Source organism: Dicentrarchus labrax, unplaced genomic scaffold, assembly GCF_905237075.1.
Source record: "Dicentrarchus labrax unplaced genomic scaffold, dlabrax2021, whole genome shotgun sequence".
Taxonomy (NCBI): domain Eukaryota; kingdom Metazoa; phylum Chordata; class Actinopteri; family Moronidae; genus Dicentrarchus; species Dicentrarchus labrax.
In genome coordinates, this window is record NW_026136722.1 from 6,652,431 (window position 1) to 6,669,808 (window position 17,378).

The window sequence follows — 17,378 nt, forward strand, 5'->3', positions numbered from 1 at the left end:
CAGTTCCTCTCTGTGGCGCTAGAGGGCAGCATGACGCGTTTTTAAACCTCATACGATTTTGTCCCGTACGGCACGTCGTAGTTGCCGGGTAGTGGAGGTCGGGCATGCTTGTGAAACAACCACCACGAAATGCTATGCAGGCGCCCCCCTGAAAAAAAAACAAAAAAACAGGTATTAACATGAAATGACAGAGAAACGTGCCACGGACTACTTTCTTGAATCGCTTCCCCGCTGAGCCGACACGTCGCCAAGGTGACGGGAGGCGCGTAGAAGACGCGGAAGCATCGCGGAGAACCGTCCGTCCGTTTTGTCCTACAAAAGGCGCCGACAGTTTGACAGCGGCAGGAGCTCAGTGCGCAGGCCTGAGCGTTAACGGTAGGTTAACTGCCGCAGGAAGGACGGCAGCCAGAGGACTACATGAAACCATAAAGACAAGTCCTTTTTTGTGCAGAGGGAAACTAGATAAAACATGAGGAAGGACGTGAGGATACTGCTCGTCGGGGAACGTAAGTGGTTTCTTGTTTTTGTTTTTTTAAATCCCTGAGCGGTTGAATCGCCTGATTAGCTAAAATGCTAGTAAGGGAGAAAAGATGCTACACAGCTAGCAGATGCCCTCAGTGAGTCTAACCATATAAATAAATATATATATAAATATATATATGTATAATACAAAGCAGTGTGGTTATAAAGGGGCTGTTCGTTATCCTAAAATGTGTGATTAGGAGAGAGATATCTTTGGTTTCTATCTGCTGTTTAAGTTCTCACATGGTGAATGAATTCTGTCTCACCAGTATTTCCATACACTGCCATGTCTTTATAGTCAACACACTTCTTCTCATTACCAGATGTAATCTGAGCACAAGGCTGCAACAGAACTGTAGTTTTAATAGTAATTTACAACATAGCAACCCCCCCTCCTCCAGGTTATAATAGCTAGATGGCTCACGGAAACAACTTAACGTTAATATAATAAGTTAGCTATTGTATTGAACTTGATTAGTACCAGATTACAGAAAACAAAAGACCAGTGAAACATAGAAAATAAAAGTATTATTCTAACTAGTTATGGCACAAATAATAATTTTAATTCTGATCAAATTTGTTTAAATTCTTTGTCCCAAAAAAATGAAAAGAAATAAAAACCAAAACAAGTTTAAGTTTGCCTGCACATTTGAGAGGCTGGAGGAAGAGAGTATTTGGTATATTTAACTAATAAGAACTATATTTCCATTACCATTGCTGATAAATTACCTGTTGGCACAGCGATCCGCTGTATATTAATAACCAGAATTATGGGATGTTTGTGCTTGGAAGATGTTGACCTTTTCCCTGACCTAGGACCCTGGGGTGAGGGCAGAATTGAGCCAACGTGATCCCATCCTCCCTTAACTGTGTTTCACCTGGTGTATTTGTTCTCTTTAAAGTATGTGTGTTGTTGGTACTATTTCTATTTCAGTTGTGGCTATGCTTGATGGCCTACATTGCCACATTAGGCGAGTTGGTACTGACTGTTCCTGAGAGAGGTGCAGCCAAAATGCTACGTGCCTACTTCAGTGTTGTGAAGTTCAGTAGAGTACAGGTTGTGGGGTTACTTACTCAGATAGACTGTCAGGGTACTGAGGGGACAGAAGTGCTGCAAACTAGGGCTGCAGTTAAGGATAGTTTGCATTATTGGTTTACTTGACAACCATTTCTTGGATTCATTGTTTGGTCCAAAAGATATTAAATTTCAATCAGAAGCAAATCCCGACATTTTATAAGGTGGGAAGTGCAAATATTTTGCATTTCTGCTTAAACACTAATCGAATAATCCCCTAATTGTTTTACCCCACAGTTTGTTGTTGTTGTTGTTGTTGTTGTAGTTGTACTACAGCAAACAATCCTCCAATACAAAATACATGGCAAGTTAGAATATAAGTTAATATATGTGGTGATATAGCATTTGTTCTAGTGTAGACAGAAGCTTCTTTGTAATTTGATTTTACTATATATATATATATATATATATATATATATATATATATATAACATATAAGAATGTATTTAAGTAATTCTTGAATATCAGTGCAATCTTTCTATCATAGGCTTAATTTCAGACTCTGTGCTGGAACTTTGTGAGTTCTTGTTTGAGAAACTCGGCTGCAGCTCTCAACCCTCTTCAGCTGCTCTTATCTGTTCCCTGTCACTTAATACATTACCCAGACCGCTCAATAGAAAATGGTAGAGAGGTCATGTATTAATGACACATTGTCCAGTAAGAGAGGTGTGTAATGCTGGATTATAATACAAAATGTTTTTCCTTTGCCCATACAGCCAAAGTGGGGAAAACATCACTGATAATGTCTCTGGTCAGTGAGGAGTTTCCGGATGAGGTACGTATCAACAGGCAATCAGAAGATAGATATTGTAGAAATCATGCTGGTAGCTGTATAGTTGCATCGTGATCATATATCATGAGGATTAAAATGTGTAAATAAAAGACAAATGTGATGTTTCTGCTTACTGCCAGAAGTTTGAATAAACATATTCTTTTCTTCCAGGTTCCTCTCCGAGCTGAGGAGATCACCATCCCAGCTGATGTCACCCCAGAGAGGGTGCCCACGCACATTGTGGACTACTCAGGTAATCCTACTTCGTATTAATATGAATACTAGGTTGTTATTGTAAGAGTAAGGCCTGATAACATGTAGCACACTGTACTGATGTGCCTTTTTGTCACCTTTTTAGAAGCTGAACAGTCAGACGAGCAGCTATACCAAGAAATATCAAAGGTTGGTTTGACTTCACTCTTACTCTGATTTGTTCCTGTAATGTCTGTACCCCATGTGTTTCCTGTGTGCATCACAAGTTAATATTGCTGTTTGCCTTTATAGGCAAATGTTATCTGCATAGTTTACTCAGTCAACAACAAGAAGTCCATTGAAAAGGTGAGCATGGTTTCTCTTCGTTCTCGGCACAGTTTGTACACACAACATACAGTATGTCTGGAATTTGAAACAAGACGCTGCAAATCATTTTGATCTGAGAAAATGAATGTGTGTTAGTAATGAATGTTTGCCCGGCTAAAGTGTTTGATGTAATGCTTTACTCCCTTAGGTGACAAGCCACTGGATTCCCCTCATAAATGACAGGACGGACAAGGATAGCAGGTGGGTCTCTGTAATACGTGTGTTTGTGTATGTGTGTCTGTCTTGTGTGTGGGTCACGTCAGCCAGGCTCGTCCTGCTGCGTCTGCAAGCTTATTAAGCTCTTTATGTTAAACTGGTATGATGTCTTTCCCAGTAGCATATAAGGCTCAGTCACCAGTGAGCATGCTTTCTGGTCCGCTCTGATTGTAATTCTGATGGGTTGTAGCATTGATTGATTCAATAATCTGATGCCTTCTTACTGTTTGTGGCACGTTAGGTCAAAGTTTTAGTGAACAATGTTGTTTCTCTGACCACAAGTAAATTGTGGTCACTGGAAGTGCTGATATTCTTCTAGATTGTTGTTTAAAACTCACTTTAAAATGTCAGTATGATTTGTTTTAATCGGCGGGGTCAGCAGTTCAGGTTGCCTTTTGTTGCTGTGATTAGTAGCAGGTTTTGAAATCAGAGTTGTGGGAGCTAGGGATAAGCTAAAGCTCACTGAACGATTCAAAAGAGGGATATACATTATTAAGTGTGCACTGTATGAAATGCAGAACAATTTGTCCTTTTTTTTCCCTTCGATAATTATTGTAAACCTCATAAATTAATATGTGTTGGATATGCTGCATTAAGGTGAGATGTGTTGATGTCAAGGTGATTAAAGCTAATTTGTGGTATTTTGAGAACATGGTGTAATAGGGAGGAAACTAATTTTCATTATCAGTTCATCAGCAGACCATTTTCTCAGTCAATTAATTGAAAAGATATTTTTACAATCACACAAAGACCGATAAGAGAGGCTGTGTGAAGTTTTTGTTATATTTTTGCTTTAAAAAATAGCTTAATTGATAAATCTATTATAAAAATTGTTGCCTATTAGTTTTCTGATCAACTAATTGATTCATCGCCTAATTGTTGCAGCTCTATAATGTAGTAATAAAAGGCTTTATTGCAGGGTACCATTGATCCTTGTGGGAAACAAGTCAGACCTGGTAGAACACAGCAGCATGGAGACCATCCTGCCAATTATGAATCAATACCAGGACATCGAGACCTGCGTAGAGGTAAGGGATCGATGCACACACACATACACCCATGCACATATAAACCTTTCGGAGCCATTAGGGCAACGCTGTTTGGAGTTCCCAGATGTCGAAGTAAACTTTGATGAAGCACTTGAGAGCGATGAATTGGCAAATGAAATATGAAATCCAATACTAGCAGTGGCTGTTAGAGTGAGGTTGGCGGCCTGCAGGACAGATTGGCCCCCAGCTGCTCTCGGGCGGCACTCCAGCTCCTGACTCCACTTACACTCTGACTGAGTCATGAATAGATTTATATTACTGAACCCTGTGCTCTGAGGCCAAGGTCTGCTGAGTGATGGAGTGTCAGAGTGTTGAGAGGCTCAGAGGAAGCTGGGCTCTGTCTGCCTGACTGTTAAATTCAAATTTCCCTCGCATGAGACGGCTCAGTCAGGTGGATTATTTACAATGTCAGAATAGGGAGATGAGGAGGACGTGAGAGAAGACACATACAGAGTGGATACAGCTGGTGAGAGATTGACTCGTACAGTATGGAAGACATGTGAGCGATCTTTTACTGCTGGCTCAGTGTTTGACCAGATCAAGGGGTGGGTGGTCCTCACTTACATTTCTGGTTTATTCTGTGCTCCTTTTAAATCTCTTTTGCCAGTGATAGAGTTTTTATTTAAGTAAAAGGAGTAGTACCACTATTTAGAATTACTATAGTATAAATAACTTTTTATCATATTTGCCAAAACCTTCACAATATCCTGACAGCAGTACCCAAGGCAGTTGCTCTGCTTCCTCCTGGTCAACTATCTTTCTTGGCTCTGATATGTTGTTTTAGTTCAGGTGCTGTTGATTCATGCAAATACCATTAGGAGCACTAGGAGGAGCCAGAGGAACCACATTTTTTTTTACATATTATCTGTCTCATGTACTACTGTCATATAGAGAAAGTTTCAGCAAATACGACAAACAGTTATATAACTGCAGCTTTAAGTGAAAGTGTGTAAGTAATGGAAAATTGTATAAAAGTAAATATATTTACTCTGCAGGCAAAATGGTTTCTGTGAGTGTTACATTATTATTTAATGTCATACTGTTTGATTGGAAGTACAGTTTATTTAGAAGTGTATTGCAGTGAATATATGTATTTAATGTTACTTTGCACCATTGGACCTTTTGTTTGATCATTGACCCACTGTTGACACTGTTATATTGTGTGTTCACATGACTTTGTGAAGTTTTTCTGTGTAACAAGTAACAGAACAAAGGTAACATAATAGGCTCCAGAGTTGCTCTTGTTCACACACATGTTCCCTCTTGTTCCTCAGTGCTCTGCCAAAAACCTGAAGAACATCTCTGAGCTGTTCTACTACGCCCAGAAGGCTGTTCTCCACCCGACAGGACCCCTGTACTGCCCAGAGGAGAAGGAGGTGAGGTCATGCCACCAGTGTAATTAATAACATTAGTGAAAGCTGCATTGGACTTTTAAATGTGCAGATTTCAGGACGCTTGTATTGTGCATGCTGACCTTTGCTTGCTGGGACACTTAAATTAAACATCAGTCAAGTCAAAATGTCTGTGCTGTGCAAAAAGTGTATTTTGAAGACTACAAATGTATGGCAGCAAACATTGCGCCAGTTACAGAAGTGTAAAGTCCTCATATGCTTTGTCAATGTCATAAAATGATATGTTCTCCCTATTAGTTACATTTATTTAAACATGGCAGGCTGCCAACTTTATATTTAGTACCACAGTGTTAATAGAAGCATTGGTTCTTAATTAGTTTTTAGACAACAATCAGTCTAACATAAGGTTTATATTTAGGCAGAAAGAGAGCAGTAGTACCAGATTTGTTTGCGGTTTTGGAATCATATCATGAGTTGGATTGGTGTATCCCTAAAGTTGATTGATTGAAAGCTTTCTACTTTATATAAGTACATGTAACCACCTTAATCTTTACTTTTTTCTTCTGTATTACAGCTGAAGCCCTCTTGCATTAAGGCTTTAACTAGAATCTTTAAAGTGTCCGACCTGGACAACGACGGCATCCTTAATGACAATGAGCTCAACTTCTTCCAGGTAATGTTTTCCATGTACTAGTGTCACTGTCAACATCATTTTCATGCAAGAGTTACTCAAGAGTTCAAAAATGTGGAAGGCTTCGTCACTAGCACAACTTGTTAGAACTAAGCCTAAGCTGTGAAGTATAAAACAAGGAGAGAACAGCTAGACTGGTTTAGGGTGGCAGGTTTAAACATGAACCAAGCAAAACATTGCAGCTTTCTCATCAATGCATTGCTTGTTGTTTATCTCTATAGAAAACGTGTTTCAATACACCACTGGCACCTCAGGCCTTAGAGGATGTAAAGAATGTGGTCAGGAGGAACATGACAGATGGAGTCAAGGACAACGGACTCACACTCAAAGGTCAGACACTCCTGTTTTCATATTCCTCCTCTTTCCTCCCTGCTCTTCGTTACTTATCATTCATCATGTCCCATCAGCAATCCTTCTTCTCAGCTTGTCTTTTACTTACTGCCCATTCTCCTGTCATGTGCTCTTTGTTGCAGGGTTCCTGTTCCTCCACACCCTCTTCATACAGCGAGGGCGACATGAGACCACGTGGACTGTGCTTAGGCGGTTTGGTTATGACGATGACCTGGAGCTCACACAGGAATACCTGTTTCCCTTGTAAGTACACTCAAAGGTTATTAGTGGAGTTATGTTTTTTAATTTTTTTTATTTTGAAGATGCAGTGGAGACAGGAAAGAGGTAAATGTCTGAGGAGAACTTTTACCTTACAAAATCAGCAGGGTTTCTTGTTTGTTTGTTTTCAATTGCAGTTTTTTTTTTCTTGGTCGTCATTGGGTGTATAAAAATGCCAAGTACATCACTGACATGTTCCTTGATAAAAATGTTGAGTGCTGTCACTGACGTTTATGCTCTCAAATAATTTGCAGGTTATATTCTTGATTAATCACTTCACTGTTTTGGTCTATAAAAAGTTGGTGAAAGATGGTGAAAGATGCTCAGTATAATTTCCCAGAGCCCAAAGAGATTCAGATTTCTTGTTTGATTCAAACAACTGTCTGAAACCTAGAGGTATTAAAGTTACTGTCATAAGCGACAAAGAAAATACTCTAAACCTCGCATTTGAGAAGCTGGAAAATGTTTAACATTTTTGCTGGAAAAATTACTAAAATTATTGATTTGATAATTGATGATCAAAATACTAATATGATTACAGCTCTAAAAATGTAAGTTCAAATTCAGATTGCTCAAATCTTTGTGAATGAATGTGGTAATGGTCAAAAATTATCTTAGTTTAGTCTATACATGATAGGGTTTTTATGTTATAGTCGAACTTACATCATGTTCCTCTTTTGAAATGACTTCATGTTGATCACAGCTGACAATAGCAGCAAATTGTTTCCTCTTCTCTGCTGAGGAGAATCTGGTGAACTTTATGACCTGAGTGATTGATTTGTAACATTTAAAGTCAGCATCAGAAACATTTGACTCTGTGATCCTCAGTCAATGCTCTGGAGCTTTCTGTTAAATTATTGTTTCTGTCTGTCTCCTGTACTATAGGCTAAAGATCCCCCCCGACTGCACCACAGAGCTTAACCACAACGCTTACCTCTTCCTCCAGAGTGTCTTTGACAAACATGACAAGGTTAGTGGTTAGCAGTGTTTAACATTTAGAAATTAATTTTGCCACCTTTTTTAATTTCCTCATTATGTTTATTTACAGATTATATAAAAAAAAAAAACACTTTTGTGCTCAATCACTTGTTATAATCCAGGACAGAGATTGTGCGTTGTCGCCAGAGGAGGTGAAGGACTTGTTCAAAGTGTTTCCCTACATGCCCTGGGGTCCAGATGTCAACAACACTGTTTGCACTAACGACCAGGGATGGATCACATACCAGGGATATCTCTCTCAGTGGACGTGAGTGTGGAACATATCTATTAATACACACACACACACACACACATTCACACACACATTCACACGTACACTCATGCCTATTTTAGTTTTATACAACCTGAATACATTCATACTTCTGTGAGACATACATCGTTACATAGAAAATACAGACCATTTTACAAAATCATAAATCTCTCCTACCATCAGACTCATCATGAATTATGTGTTCTCTGTGGTAGGTTGACAACATATCTAGATGTACAGCGTAGTTTGGAGTACTTGGGTTACCTGGGCTACTCTATCATCTATGAACAGGAGTCCCAAGCTGCTGCCATTACAGGTAAGACAATAATGTCTAATATATTTATTATTATTATTATTATTATGATTATTATTAATTTTAACAACAATTAAAAAAAAAAAAAAAAAAAGCACTGTAACGTGGATCAGTAAATGCATTGTTTGCTTTTTGTTTAGTTTAATATAAAAAATTGCATGAATTTTACTGCATGTTGCCATTGTTCATGTATGTTTGTAAATTCAAATTCATTCTATTCTTTCAGTGACACGTAACAAGCGCATTGATCTGCAGAAGAAACAGACCCAGCGCAGCGTCTTCCGCTGCAACGTCTTGGGGGCCCGGGACAGCGGGAAGACTGGCTTCCTCCAAGCGTTCCTGGGCAAGGACCTGCAGGTCAGTGGAAGTGATGACTACAAATCCTTTTGAACTCTCTTTTTAAATTGGTATTTATAGCAGTTTGTCTTGTTTGTCTTGTGGGACGCGCATTATAAACATGTAAATAATCTTTATGGGTATCTGTTATTGACCTTGTTCATTATCCAACACAGCGACAGAGGCGGATTAGAGAAGACCACAAGTCCCTCTATGCCATCAGCACGACTTATGTGTATGGTCAGGAGAAGTACCTGCTGGTAAGAACCGTTTACTTATCATCTGGTTTTTGGATTACTGTTACATAATCTGAGTGTGTTACACTTTACGGTCTATCAGCATTAGGACTCTGCAAAAAGTTAATCCCTCCATCTGCACATCCTCTCTCTCTCTCTCACTCTCTCTTTCTCTCTCTCTCTCAAATATACACACGACAAGCTCCATGAGGTGATGCCAGATTTTGACTTCCTGTCAGAGGCGGACCTAGCCTGCGATGTGGTGTGCCTAGTGTATGACATCAACAATCCACGCTCTTTTGAATACTGCGCCAAAGTGTACAAGGTATGTTTCATAAGATGGAAAAATGCTCAACAGATGCAGCTTATTTGATCTTGTATGCCTAAATCGTAACTTTGAACTGTTGTGTTTGGCAGCAATACTTCATAGACAGCAAGACGCCATGTGTGGTGATTGCCGCCAAGTCAGACCTGCACGAAATACGGCAGCACTACAGCCTCTCGCCGCAGGAGTTCTGCCGTAAGCATAAGCTCCACCCACCCCAGCCGTTCACATGCAACACGACTGAGGCTCTCAACAAAGACATCTACACTAGACTCACCACCATGGCCATGTATCCGTGAGTACCAAACCTCTCTGTGGTCTCATCTAGTTAACCCTTTACACCTCTGTGAATCCTGCAACCATATCCTGCAAGCCCATCTTTCTCTGTGTGTGTGTGTGTACCTTTCCACTTTTACCTCTCTCCTGGATGTATGTATCAGACAGTGACATTTTGCCCTAAGTAGTCGAAGGTTACAGCAGGGGGAAGTGAATCAAAGCCATTATCTGTATGCTGTGTAACATGTAAACTTTGGACTCCTCCAGCCACTCCGTCAGTAAATGAGGACTTTGGTTTCCTGACCTTGCTACCAAGCGCCCAGAACAAATTAAATGCACATTCTGGGTCTCTTATGCTCCCCTGTAAGTCAGTGTTGTGTGTGTGGGTGTGTGTGTGTGTGTGTCCTTGCCTGAAATTCTTTTAGGTCAATCCTTTATTGGGTGTCTTAACTCCTCAAAGCTTTCTGATCAGATTAGATTTCACAGTAGATTAATTAGCACTCAGTGCCCACTAAATCTCGTTTTAGCGGGCCAGAAATCCTATTGTCTACATTTTTAAACCATTAGATCTGCAGCACTCACACACGAGTTTGAGTAGTAGTTAAGTTATCCTAGGTATTAGAAGCAGTGGGCAGCCACTGTGCAGCCCCCATATGGGCCGACTCCAGTTTTAAGCCAGTGCCTTTGTCAAGGGCACTGACAGGAGAATTAACCCTACCATAAACATACACGTTGGCTGCTTTGATATAAAGAAAGGGGCTTACTGAGAGGAGAGCTTCTGAGTCCACTGACTGCTCTGACTCTATAAGGAGTAAATGAATCTACTGATCGAAGGTGAATTCTCAAAATCTCAATAGTTGTCAAAGCTGTCAACCTATTTCAAGCTTTCCATCTTGAGCTGCTTTTTTTTTGTTTTAATGCATTACATCATTAGGAGCGTGTAAACTGAGCAGTCTAAAATCTCTTTTTGAAACCCTCAAAAACATTTGTCTTGTTGCTTTAAGTTCATAAGTTGGTTATTTTCAGAGCTTTTGCATTTTAATGATAACCCTCAGAATTTTTCCCTTCCTTCCTTTGTAGTTTTCTTCTCCTTATGCCTTCTTGTGTTTATTCTCCTTTTAAGCTTTAGACTTAGACTTTTTATTATAGTTGTTAGCTTGTCAATACTTTGGTATACTTTGGTTTACTTTGTCTGAGGAGGTTGCAGGTTGGCTTTGATGTAGCCCAGTGGTTAAATAAAGTTGAGGTTATTATCCTAGCTTTGGCCTCCTCATCCTCCTCCTCCTCCTCTTATGTTTGTTGTTTGGTACGTGTCTTTGTATGGTGGTGAATACACGCATTTTTGTGTATCTTTCCGCAGCCACGCCCGTCTCCGCTGCATGTGTGCCTGCAACAGGTGCACCTATTGCCTGTGTCAGAACCTCCTCAAGTCGGAGCTGCTGCGCAATATTAAGGCCCAACTGCGCAGGGTCGTTTTCAACAGGTTCATACCTAGAATAAGCTCTAGTGTTTTAACATAGACTCATTCCTCCTCCCTGTGTCTCCCACCCTCGGGTTGGACCTCCAGGATGGGTCACAGGGAGGCTCCTTTTTCACCCAAGCTCTCTAACACTGGTGATGGGGACAGCTCCTCTGCTTTCCTTCAGTGCTCGTCAGCAGTCAGGTTTACACTGCATATCCACTGCGAGGAAAAGGGGATATTAAATGTCATAGTGATACTGTGTGCCAAAATTGTTGTTTAGATAAATTGTCTGGTTTTCCATTTGTGATGTGGAGTTATGCATACATATTATTTGATACTTTGAGGGGAATTCTCTTTTTGCTGACTGTTACATTGCTGCCTATACGTCACTCGTAGGGATGAGCTGTACCTCAGCAAGAGGATGCTTGTTGACAAAGATCTTTGGTTGTGTAGTTCAAAGTTACTCTCTATCCAAAAAATCAACCATCTGTCATAGACGTCATTGCTTCCGTGATTTATTTATTTATGTCAAAACAAATCAGAGCTTAGTTCTTTAGAAATGTTTAATTTTATTGATTTTATTTGATTCTTTTTTATTGTTTTTTTTAATTAAAATTTTAAATTAAATTCTTTAGTTAATCTGATTTTGTTTTGTTTTTTTACATTTTATTTGTATTTAATTATATAATTTAATAATTTAAGTTTATATTTAAAGTAGTTTAATTTGATAGATGTTTTATTCTTAGCTACAAACTTCTAGGACCATTTTTGAGGACTCCTAGTGGTAAGAGAAGCCACTTAATACGGCCACATGTTACATTACACCCAAATCAAAAGTGAGCTGAGATTTTATTTATATGATTTTTTTCCTATACCTAAAAACCCATCAGTCATGTTAGTGTCTCGGTCTCTGCTCCAGCTCCAGCCAGCCCACCCGCTCTCTGTACAGTTTGACACAGCGAAGTGTGACCGTGCTGTGCCAGCTAACACACAGGCTACTAGCCAGGCAGGTGACCGTGTGTTGGAATCGGCGTGAAAAAATGCATGATGTTATCCGCTTGCAGTGCAAACTTTACTCATAATACTGACTACCGTACATAACACAAGCATGTTGTAAAATTAGAGAGCAAACATTTTCATCAGAGGCATGGATATTTTTATTTTTTTATTTTTGTATATTTGTTTTTCTGCAAGTCCATTTACAGTTTACTGTTTAAAAAGTGACCTAAGAGTTGTGTTTGCTCCCTCCTGTCCTGCAGTGGATATGCAAACTGTAAATCTTGGCTAACAAAGCATATAATTTGCACAGATAATGAGAGAAACACAACCATTCTTCTCTGGTTTGTGCTTCCAACTGAAAACCTCATCGAAGTCTGCATGTTTGATATGTGATTTCTTTTCAGTCACATACACGCATTCAAATTCTTCCTGTCTATTCATTTCTCTATGGCACCAACCTCCATCAGTTATCAAAGACTGCTAAATTGATTATCTATGATGTTTTCAGTCTCGCTTTGTCTTCCTTTCCATTCTTAACACTGAAGTCTACACCTACAGGAGACACCTTTTTTTACTTGACTTGTATCCTTCCTGTACATATACTAAAATATGAACTGCTGTTCACACGTTCTCCTGTGGGTCGAGACTTCATACAGTTAATATGCTGATGTTTAAAATCAAAATGTGTTTCTTTGATTTTTAAAAAGAATTGATTGTATTTGAATGTACCAATCACCCTGTCATTTCATCCTGTTTCTCCTATCTTGTATTTCCTTTCTTTGTGTTTTTCCTTCCACTCTATAGGTGTTCATACCCATGTTTTTGGCTGCCCCTCTTCCTCTTCCTCTTGCATGTTTTCACCCTCTGCTAATCTGCCTCTCTGGGTAACTAAAGGCATGCCTCGGTCCTATATTTTGCCATCTACTGGCGGCTGGGAACAGGTTTCTCATCTGTCCGTGTCTGCAGTAAAGAGAGCTTGGTGTTTTGAATAAAGTGGGGGAGGTTTACTGAACCACAGTGCAGGGTTTGAATGGCTGTTTATGGTGTTGGATTGGGCAGAAGCGTGTTGTGTGTTTGCTGAATTTGAATATGTTAAACTCAACAGTGGCATAAAATGTGCAGGGCCTTTGGTTGGGTGTCCTTGGACCCAGGCAGAGCTATATGCTGTAGTGTTGCATCCAGCACTAACCCCTTTGTGTTGATGCGTACTTAATCTTGGGAGTTGTTGACACTATTAATAGCATGACACTTACTGGCAGTGCAAGGGGCTGACCCACCACATTGAACGCCCAGCGTGTTTTCTCAAAAGTAGTTCTGTTGTTTTAAATGTATATAGTAGAACAATGTAATTCAATAGTGTGCAATACTGAAATCACTTCAGGTCACCAAAGTTACAAACAAACAGTAGTAAATTGTGTCAGGTCACTTGAGAAACTTGATTTTATGGAAGCCAGTGCAGAGGGAATACAAGTCTCCAGCGATTTCTGTTGTTCTGCACTTTAATCAAAATTTACTGCCATGAATACGTAAGAGCGTTTTCTGCAGCAAAGAAAGTTTTCCCAAGAAACTCACACTCGAGATCTTTTCAAATTGATTTCACTTCTCAAAATGGCTCAACCCTTCCAGTCTGGCTGCCATGTGGTGTGTACAGTATGTATCTGTGGTGTGTTTGTGTAGCTTTATTGTCGTTGTCTGAAGTGTGTGGTAACATTTGACACGGTATGCAGTCATGGTTGAGCTTGTGCTTTAAACGTTTGGGTGGTGATTGAAGTTCTCTGCTTTTACGGGGTGGGCAGAGCTGGGTGAGGAGGCAGATATCACGATAGTTTCAACTTCATATTACAATATGTTTTGTGTTACTGTTGACATTTACTGTGAAATGTCACCTGCACAAACAAACATTATTAATGTGGCCAAGAAACTGAATTAACTGAATCTCAACCAAAATCATAATAATGATATATAGTCTTACAGCACAATATCAGTTTTATTTTCATGCTGTTTCCCAGCTATAAGGTAATTGAATATTAAAAGAAATAATAATTTAAAAAAAAGAAAATTAAAATTATTTGATGTCAATGAAGATGTACTGTAGTGTTAAAGCAAGTACAGGCATTCATGGATAATTTCATCAGTCATATTATTTTAATGTGAGAAGGCTAGGACAACATATATTCTGTGTTACAACATTATAAGAGCTTTAATCATTCTGATAATTAATTAGTTGTTTTGTTTCTTTGTTTTTTAGACAAATATGCACAAAGTTCTCTGGTTTCAGCTTCTTAAAGTGATTTTTTTTCTGGTTTTCATATAGTCTGCCCTGATAATTAACTTAATATCTTTGGTTTTTAGACTGTTGTCAGCCAGAAAAAGAAGACATCACCATTAATTAATTGTCAATTTATGGATGATTAATCAAGAAACCAATCTGCAGTTAAGTAATCGCTAATGAGAATAATTATTAGTATCTAGTATCTCCCAGCTCTACCTAGTGTGTGCGTGTGTGCGTGTGTGCGTGTGTGCGTGTGTGTGCGAGTGTGTGCGTGCGTGTGTGTGGGTGTGGGCTAGGCTGGGCGGAGGCTGTGGGGGAGGGGCTACCTGCTGTCAGAGGAGGATTTCAGCCTGTCACAGCAGGTTTCAGCCGTCTCCAACGTGGACGGGTCCGTCTTTATGGAGGTCTCTGCTGTGCAGCTAATTCCCCCAGAAAGGTAAAGGCAGAAACTACATCCACAGAGAGAGGGGTGTTATATTTTAATCTTGTGGATGGATAAGTTCAACTCTTCAGCAACAGCTTGTCAGGTCATTATTTTAAAGGCTATTGCCAATGTTATGTATGTCCTGAAGCGTTGTAGAGAGACTTATTGGTGTCTTTGGGAATAGTTTCACATCGTTGGAAATAAACGTATTCACTTTCTGGTGTAGAATTTGAGGAGGAGATATATTGCTCTCATTTCTGTCCATTAAATACAAACTCAATCAGGTGAACATAAACTTGGCACTAAGTTCAGAAACAAGGGGAAATGGCTATCCTGGTTCCGTCAAATGGTAACAAAATCTGCCTACCAGCACCTCTAAAGCTCTACAATTAACATATTATCTTTATTATTTAAGCAAAAAAAAGTGCAAAAATGTACTTGACCTGGTAGCTAACTGCCAAGGAAATAATAATTCTCTTTCTCGTCTTTGTGCTAAGCTAAGCTACCCGGCAGCCGGCTGTAGCTCAAATTATATTTATATTAAATGGACAAACATGAAAGTGATTTTGATCTTCTCTAACTCTCTGCCAAAGAGTGAATAAGTGACTCTTCCCAGTAGAGGGAGCATAAGTGACCAGTGAGGAGAGAGGTGTTTCAGGCTGGTGTCTCTCCTGATCCTTCTGGAGTCCGGGTTCCTGGTTTGTGTGTTCAAGGTTTAACTGCAGTCCAGTCTCTGCTGAGCCACCTGCTCACCCACCAAGGATTTCACTTACAGGCCAAAGTTGCTGTTGAAGCTAAGATTTTTAGACTTCTTTACACTTTTCCTTTCACTTCATTGCCTTTTTGTAATTGCTTGCTTTTATTGCAGTCTGCATAGTCCCCCAGTGTTTGTTTCTTGCCATATCAGCTGGATCTGTGTTTGGTAGGGCAGGCGTTAACCCAATTAAAATAACCTATTAGTTACTCCTTTTTGTTTGTTTTTTTTTTGCCTCCCCGGGAAAATTAAAGCAGCTGTTTCTCATAGTTCCAACACCTCTATCAAACTACTTTTATTGTCTGGCCACTTCCCCAAACCAAAACTAAACCAAATGTCAAGAGAAAGCATGTGTTCCTGTTTCAAACTGGGATTACAGGGTGAGGATTTTCATTCTTTACTGTCCTGATTCAGGGAGTTTCCACTAGAGAGAGCACATGACTTTGTCTTGTCATTTGGTAACTCATCCCACTGTGGTTTTAACAATGGAAATAAATTGTGCCACAGCTTTCATTGTGTTAGATGTTGCTCCTTTTGTTTTCTTGTCACGTTTCTTTTTCTCCCCTCACCTGCTCTCCGTCTCTTGCTCCCTCTCACAGGCACATGGCTCAGGCGGACCTGAAGAACTCGACCTTCTGGCTGAGAGCGAGCGTCGGTGCCACAGTGTGCGCCGTGCTGGGCTTCGCCATGTACAGAGCACTTCTCAAACAGCGGTGATCAGACAGCATGAGACACCTACTTCCTCTCCCCCCTCCTCCCTCGGGTCCATCTGTTGACTCTGCCCCATCCCTCCTACCTGAAAGACTCAAAAAGACTGGCCTCAGCCTCCAGCTCCAACTCATCCCCTTCCCACAACACGAGCAAGAAACAAATGAGTAAAATCCTAGGTAGATTTTATATGCATTTAAAAACAGAGTGTGTGGTTTAGTTTTTTGGTTTACGTTGTGGGGAAAGGGGGCAAGATACTTTTGAACTCTCACTTGTTCATCGGCCAATTTGTAAATTCTGACATTCTGTGATCTGTTGGTCTAGTCTAGTCTAGTCCAGTCCAGGGTCAGACACTACTAGTCTTTTTTTTCTCAGGTCAGTATTATTAGCTGGAGACCAGAGAGAGGCAGCCATACACAGAAACACCACAAAGGGACTTGAATCTGTTTATAGATTATGTATATGCAGTATATTATGTACGTATTCCTCAATAATTTTAGGATTTGGATCTGTAGACGGCTTCACCAGCTAGAAGCAACACCTGCAGGAGGTTTTTAGTGCTACATCTAATACTAGAAAAAGGTCATGGATGTCATTCACTATTTCATTTTTGTGTGTTAATTTATTAACCTGTTCCTTTTTGTTTTCCGGTCTGTTTTTTGAGTGCACTGCATGAAACGGATGGAGGGATTTACACTTTCCATGTATTTTTGTATTTAGTGTTATCAAAGCTGTCCTCATCATGACTTTTTTCTGCTTCTGTTTTTAATTTTCTGGTTTTCGAATAGAGCTTTGTCCCTCGTTATATTTTTATGAAGTTAGAGGCACCATAGAGCAAGAAGATTATGCTACTAACAGCCATTCAGCGCACCTCTCCCACCTTAAAACTATGAAAGTGTTTCTTCTCATTCTTATCTTTTTCCAGCATTTACAATAAAGAAGAATTGTATGATCAGGCCCTGCTGTTTATGCGTGTTGTTGGGTGAAATGACAGCTAATTTAACAGCGAAAATGGAAAATAAAATGGTTTTAAATATCTGTAATAAATGACATTTACACCCACTGATGTCACTGTGTTTGTGTGTGCTTCCTGAAAGCCGTAGTGGAGTTGCTCATTTCAAAAGTGTGTGCGCAAATTGAACGTAAGATGAGCTGTTTT

General features: G+C 39.8%; 1 protein-coding gene across 4 annotated transcripts; it reads left to right on the forward strand.

Moving 5' to 3' along the window:
* Positions 1 to 75: 75 nt before the first annotated feature.
* On the forward strand, positions 76 to 17,285 carry rhot1a (ras homolog family member T1a). Of its 4 annotated transcripts, none has more exons than XR_007882091.1 (21): positions 76 to 506; positions 2,314 to 2,372; positions 2,541 to 2,622; positions 2,728 to 2,771; positions 2,874 to 2,927; positions 3,097 to 3,149; positions 4,084 to 4,192; positions 5,488 to 5,589; positions 6,140 to 6,238; positions 6,478 to 6,586; positions 6,730 to 6,850; positions 7,751 to 7,835; positions 7,966 to 8,111; positions 8,330 to 8,430; positions 8,654 to 8,784; positions 8,940 to 9,023; positions 9,202 to 9,324; positions 9,417 to 9,619; positions 10,961 to 11,083; positions 12,866 to 14,769; positions 16,111 to 16,260. XR_007882091.1 is itself a non-coding variant. In XM_051389059.1 (20 exons), the coding sequence occupies exons 1-20, from the start codon at positions 470 to 472 to the stop codon at positions 16,226 to 16,228; spliced, it is 1,983 nt and encodes a 660-aa protein (XP_051245019.1). In that variant the 5' UTR covers positions 76 to 469; the 3' UTR covers positions 16,229 to 17,285. The 4 variants fall into 4 exon arrangements, 2 of the variants coding, with proteins under 2 accessions (XP_051245019.1, XP_051245020.1); XR_007882092.1 differs by having other exon boundaries at positions 14,414 to 14,769; XM_051389059.1 differs by lacking the exon at positions 12,866 to 14,769 and having other exon boundaries at positions 16,111 to 17,285.
* The last annotated feature ends 93 nt before the right edge of the window (positions 17,286 to 17,378 follow it).

Excerpts from the sequence above, each read along its gene's own strand:
- rhot1a (XM_051389059.1), top strand. The coding sequence starts at position 470 with ATGAGGAAGGACGTGAGGATACTGCTCGTCGGGGAAC. Across the intron at positions 2,928-3,096 it reads ACAAGAAGTCCATTGAAAAG|GTGACAAGCCACTGGATTCC; the intron begins GTGAGCATGGTT and ends TTACTCCCTTAG. Across the intron at positions 7,836-7,965 it reads TCTTTGACAAACATGACAAG|GACAGAGATTGTGCGTTGTC; the intron begins GTTAGTGGTTAG and ends GTTATAATCCAG.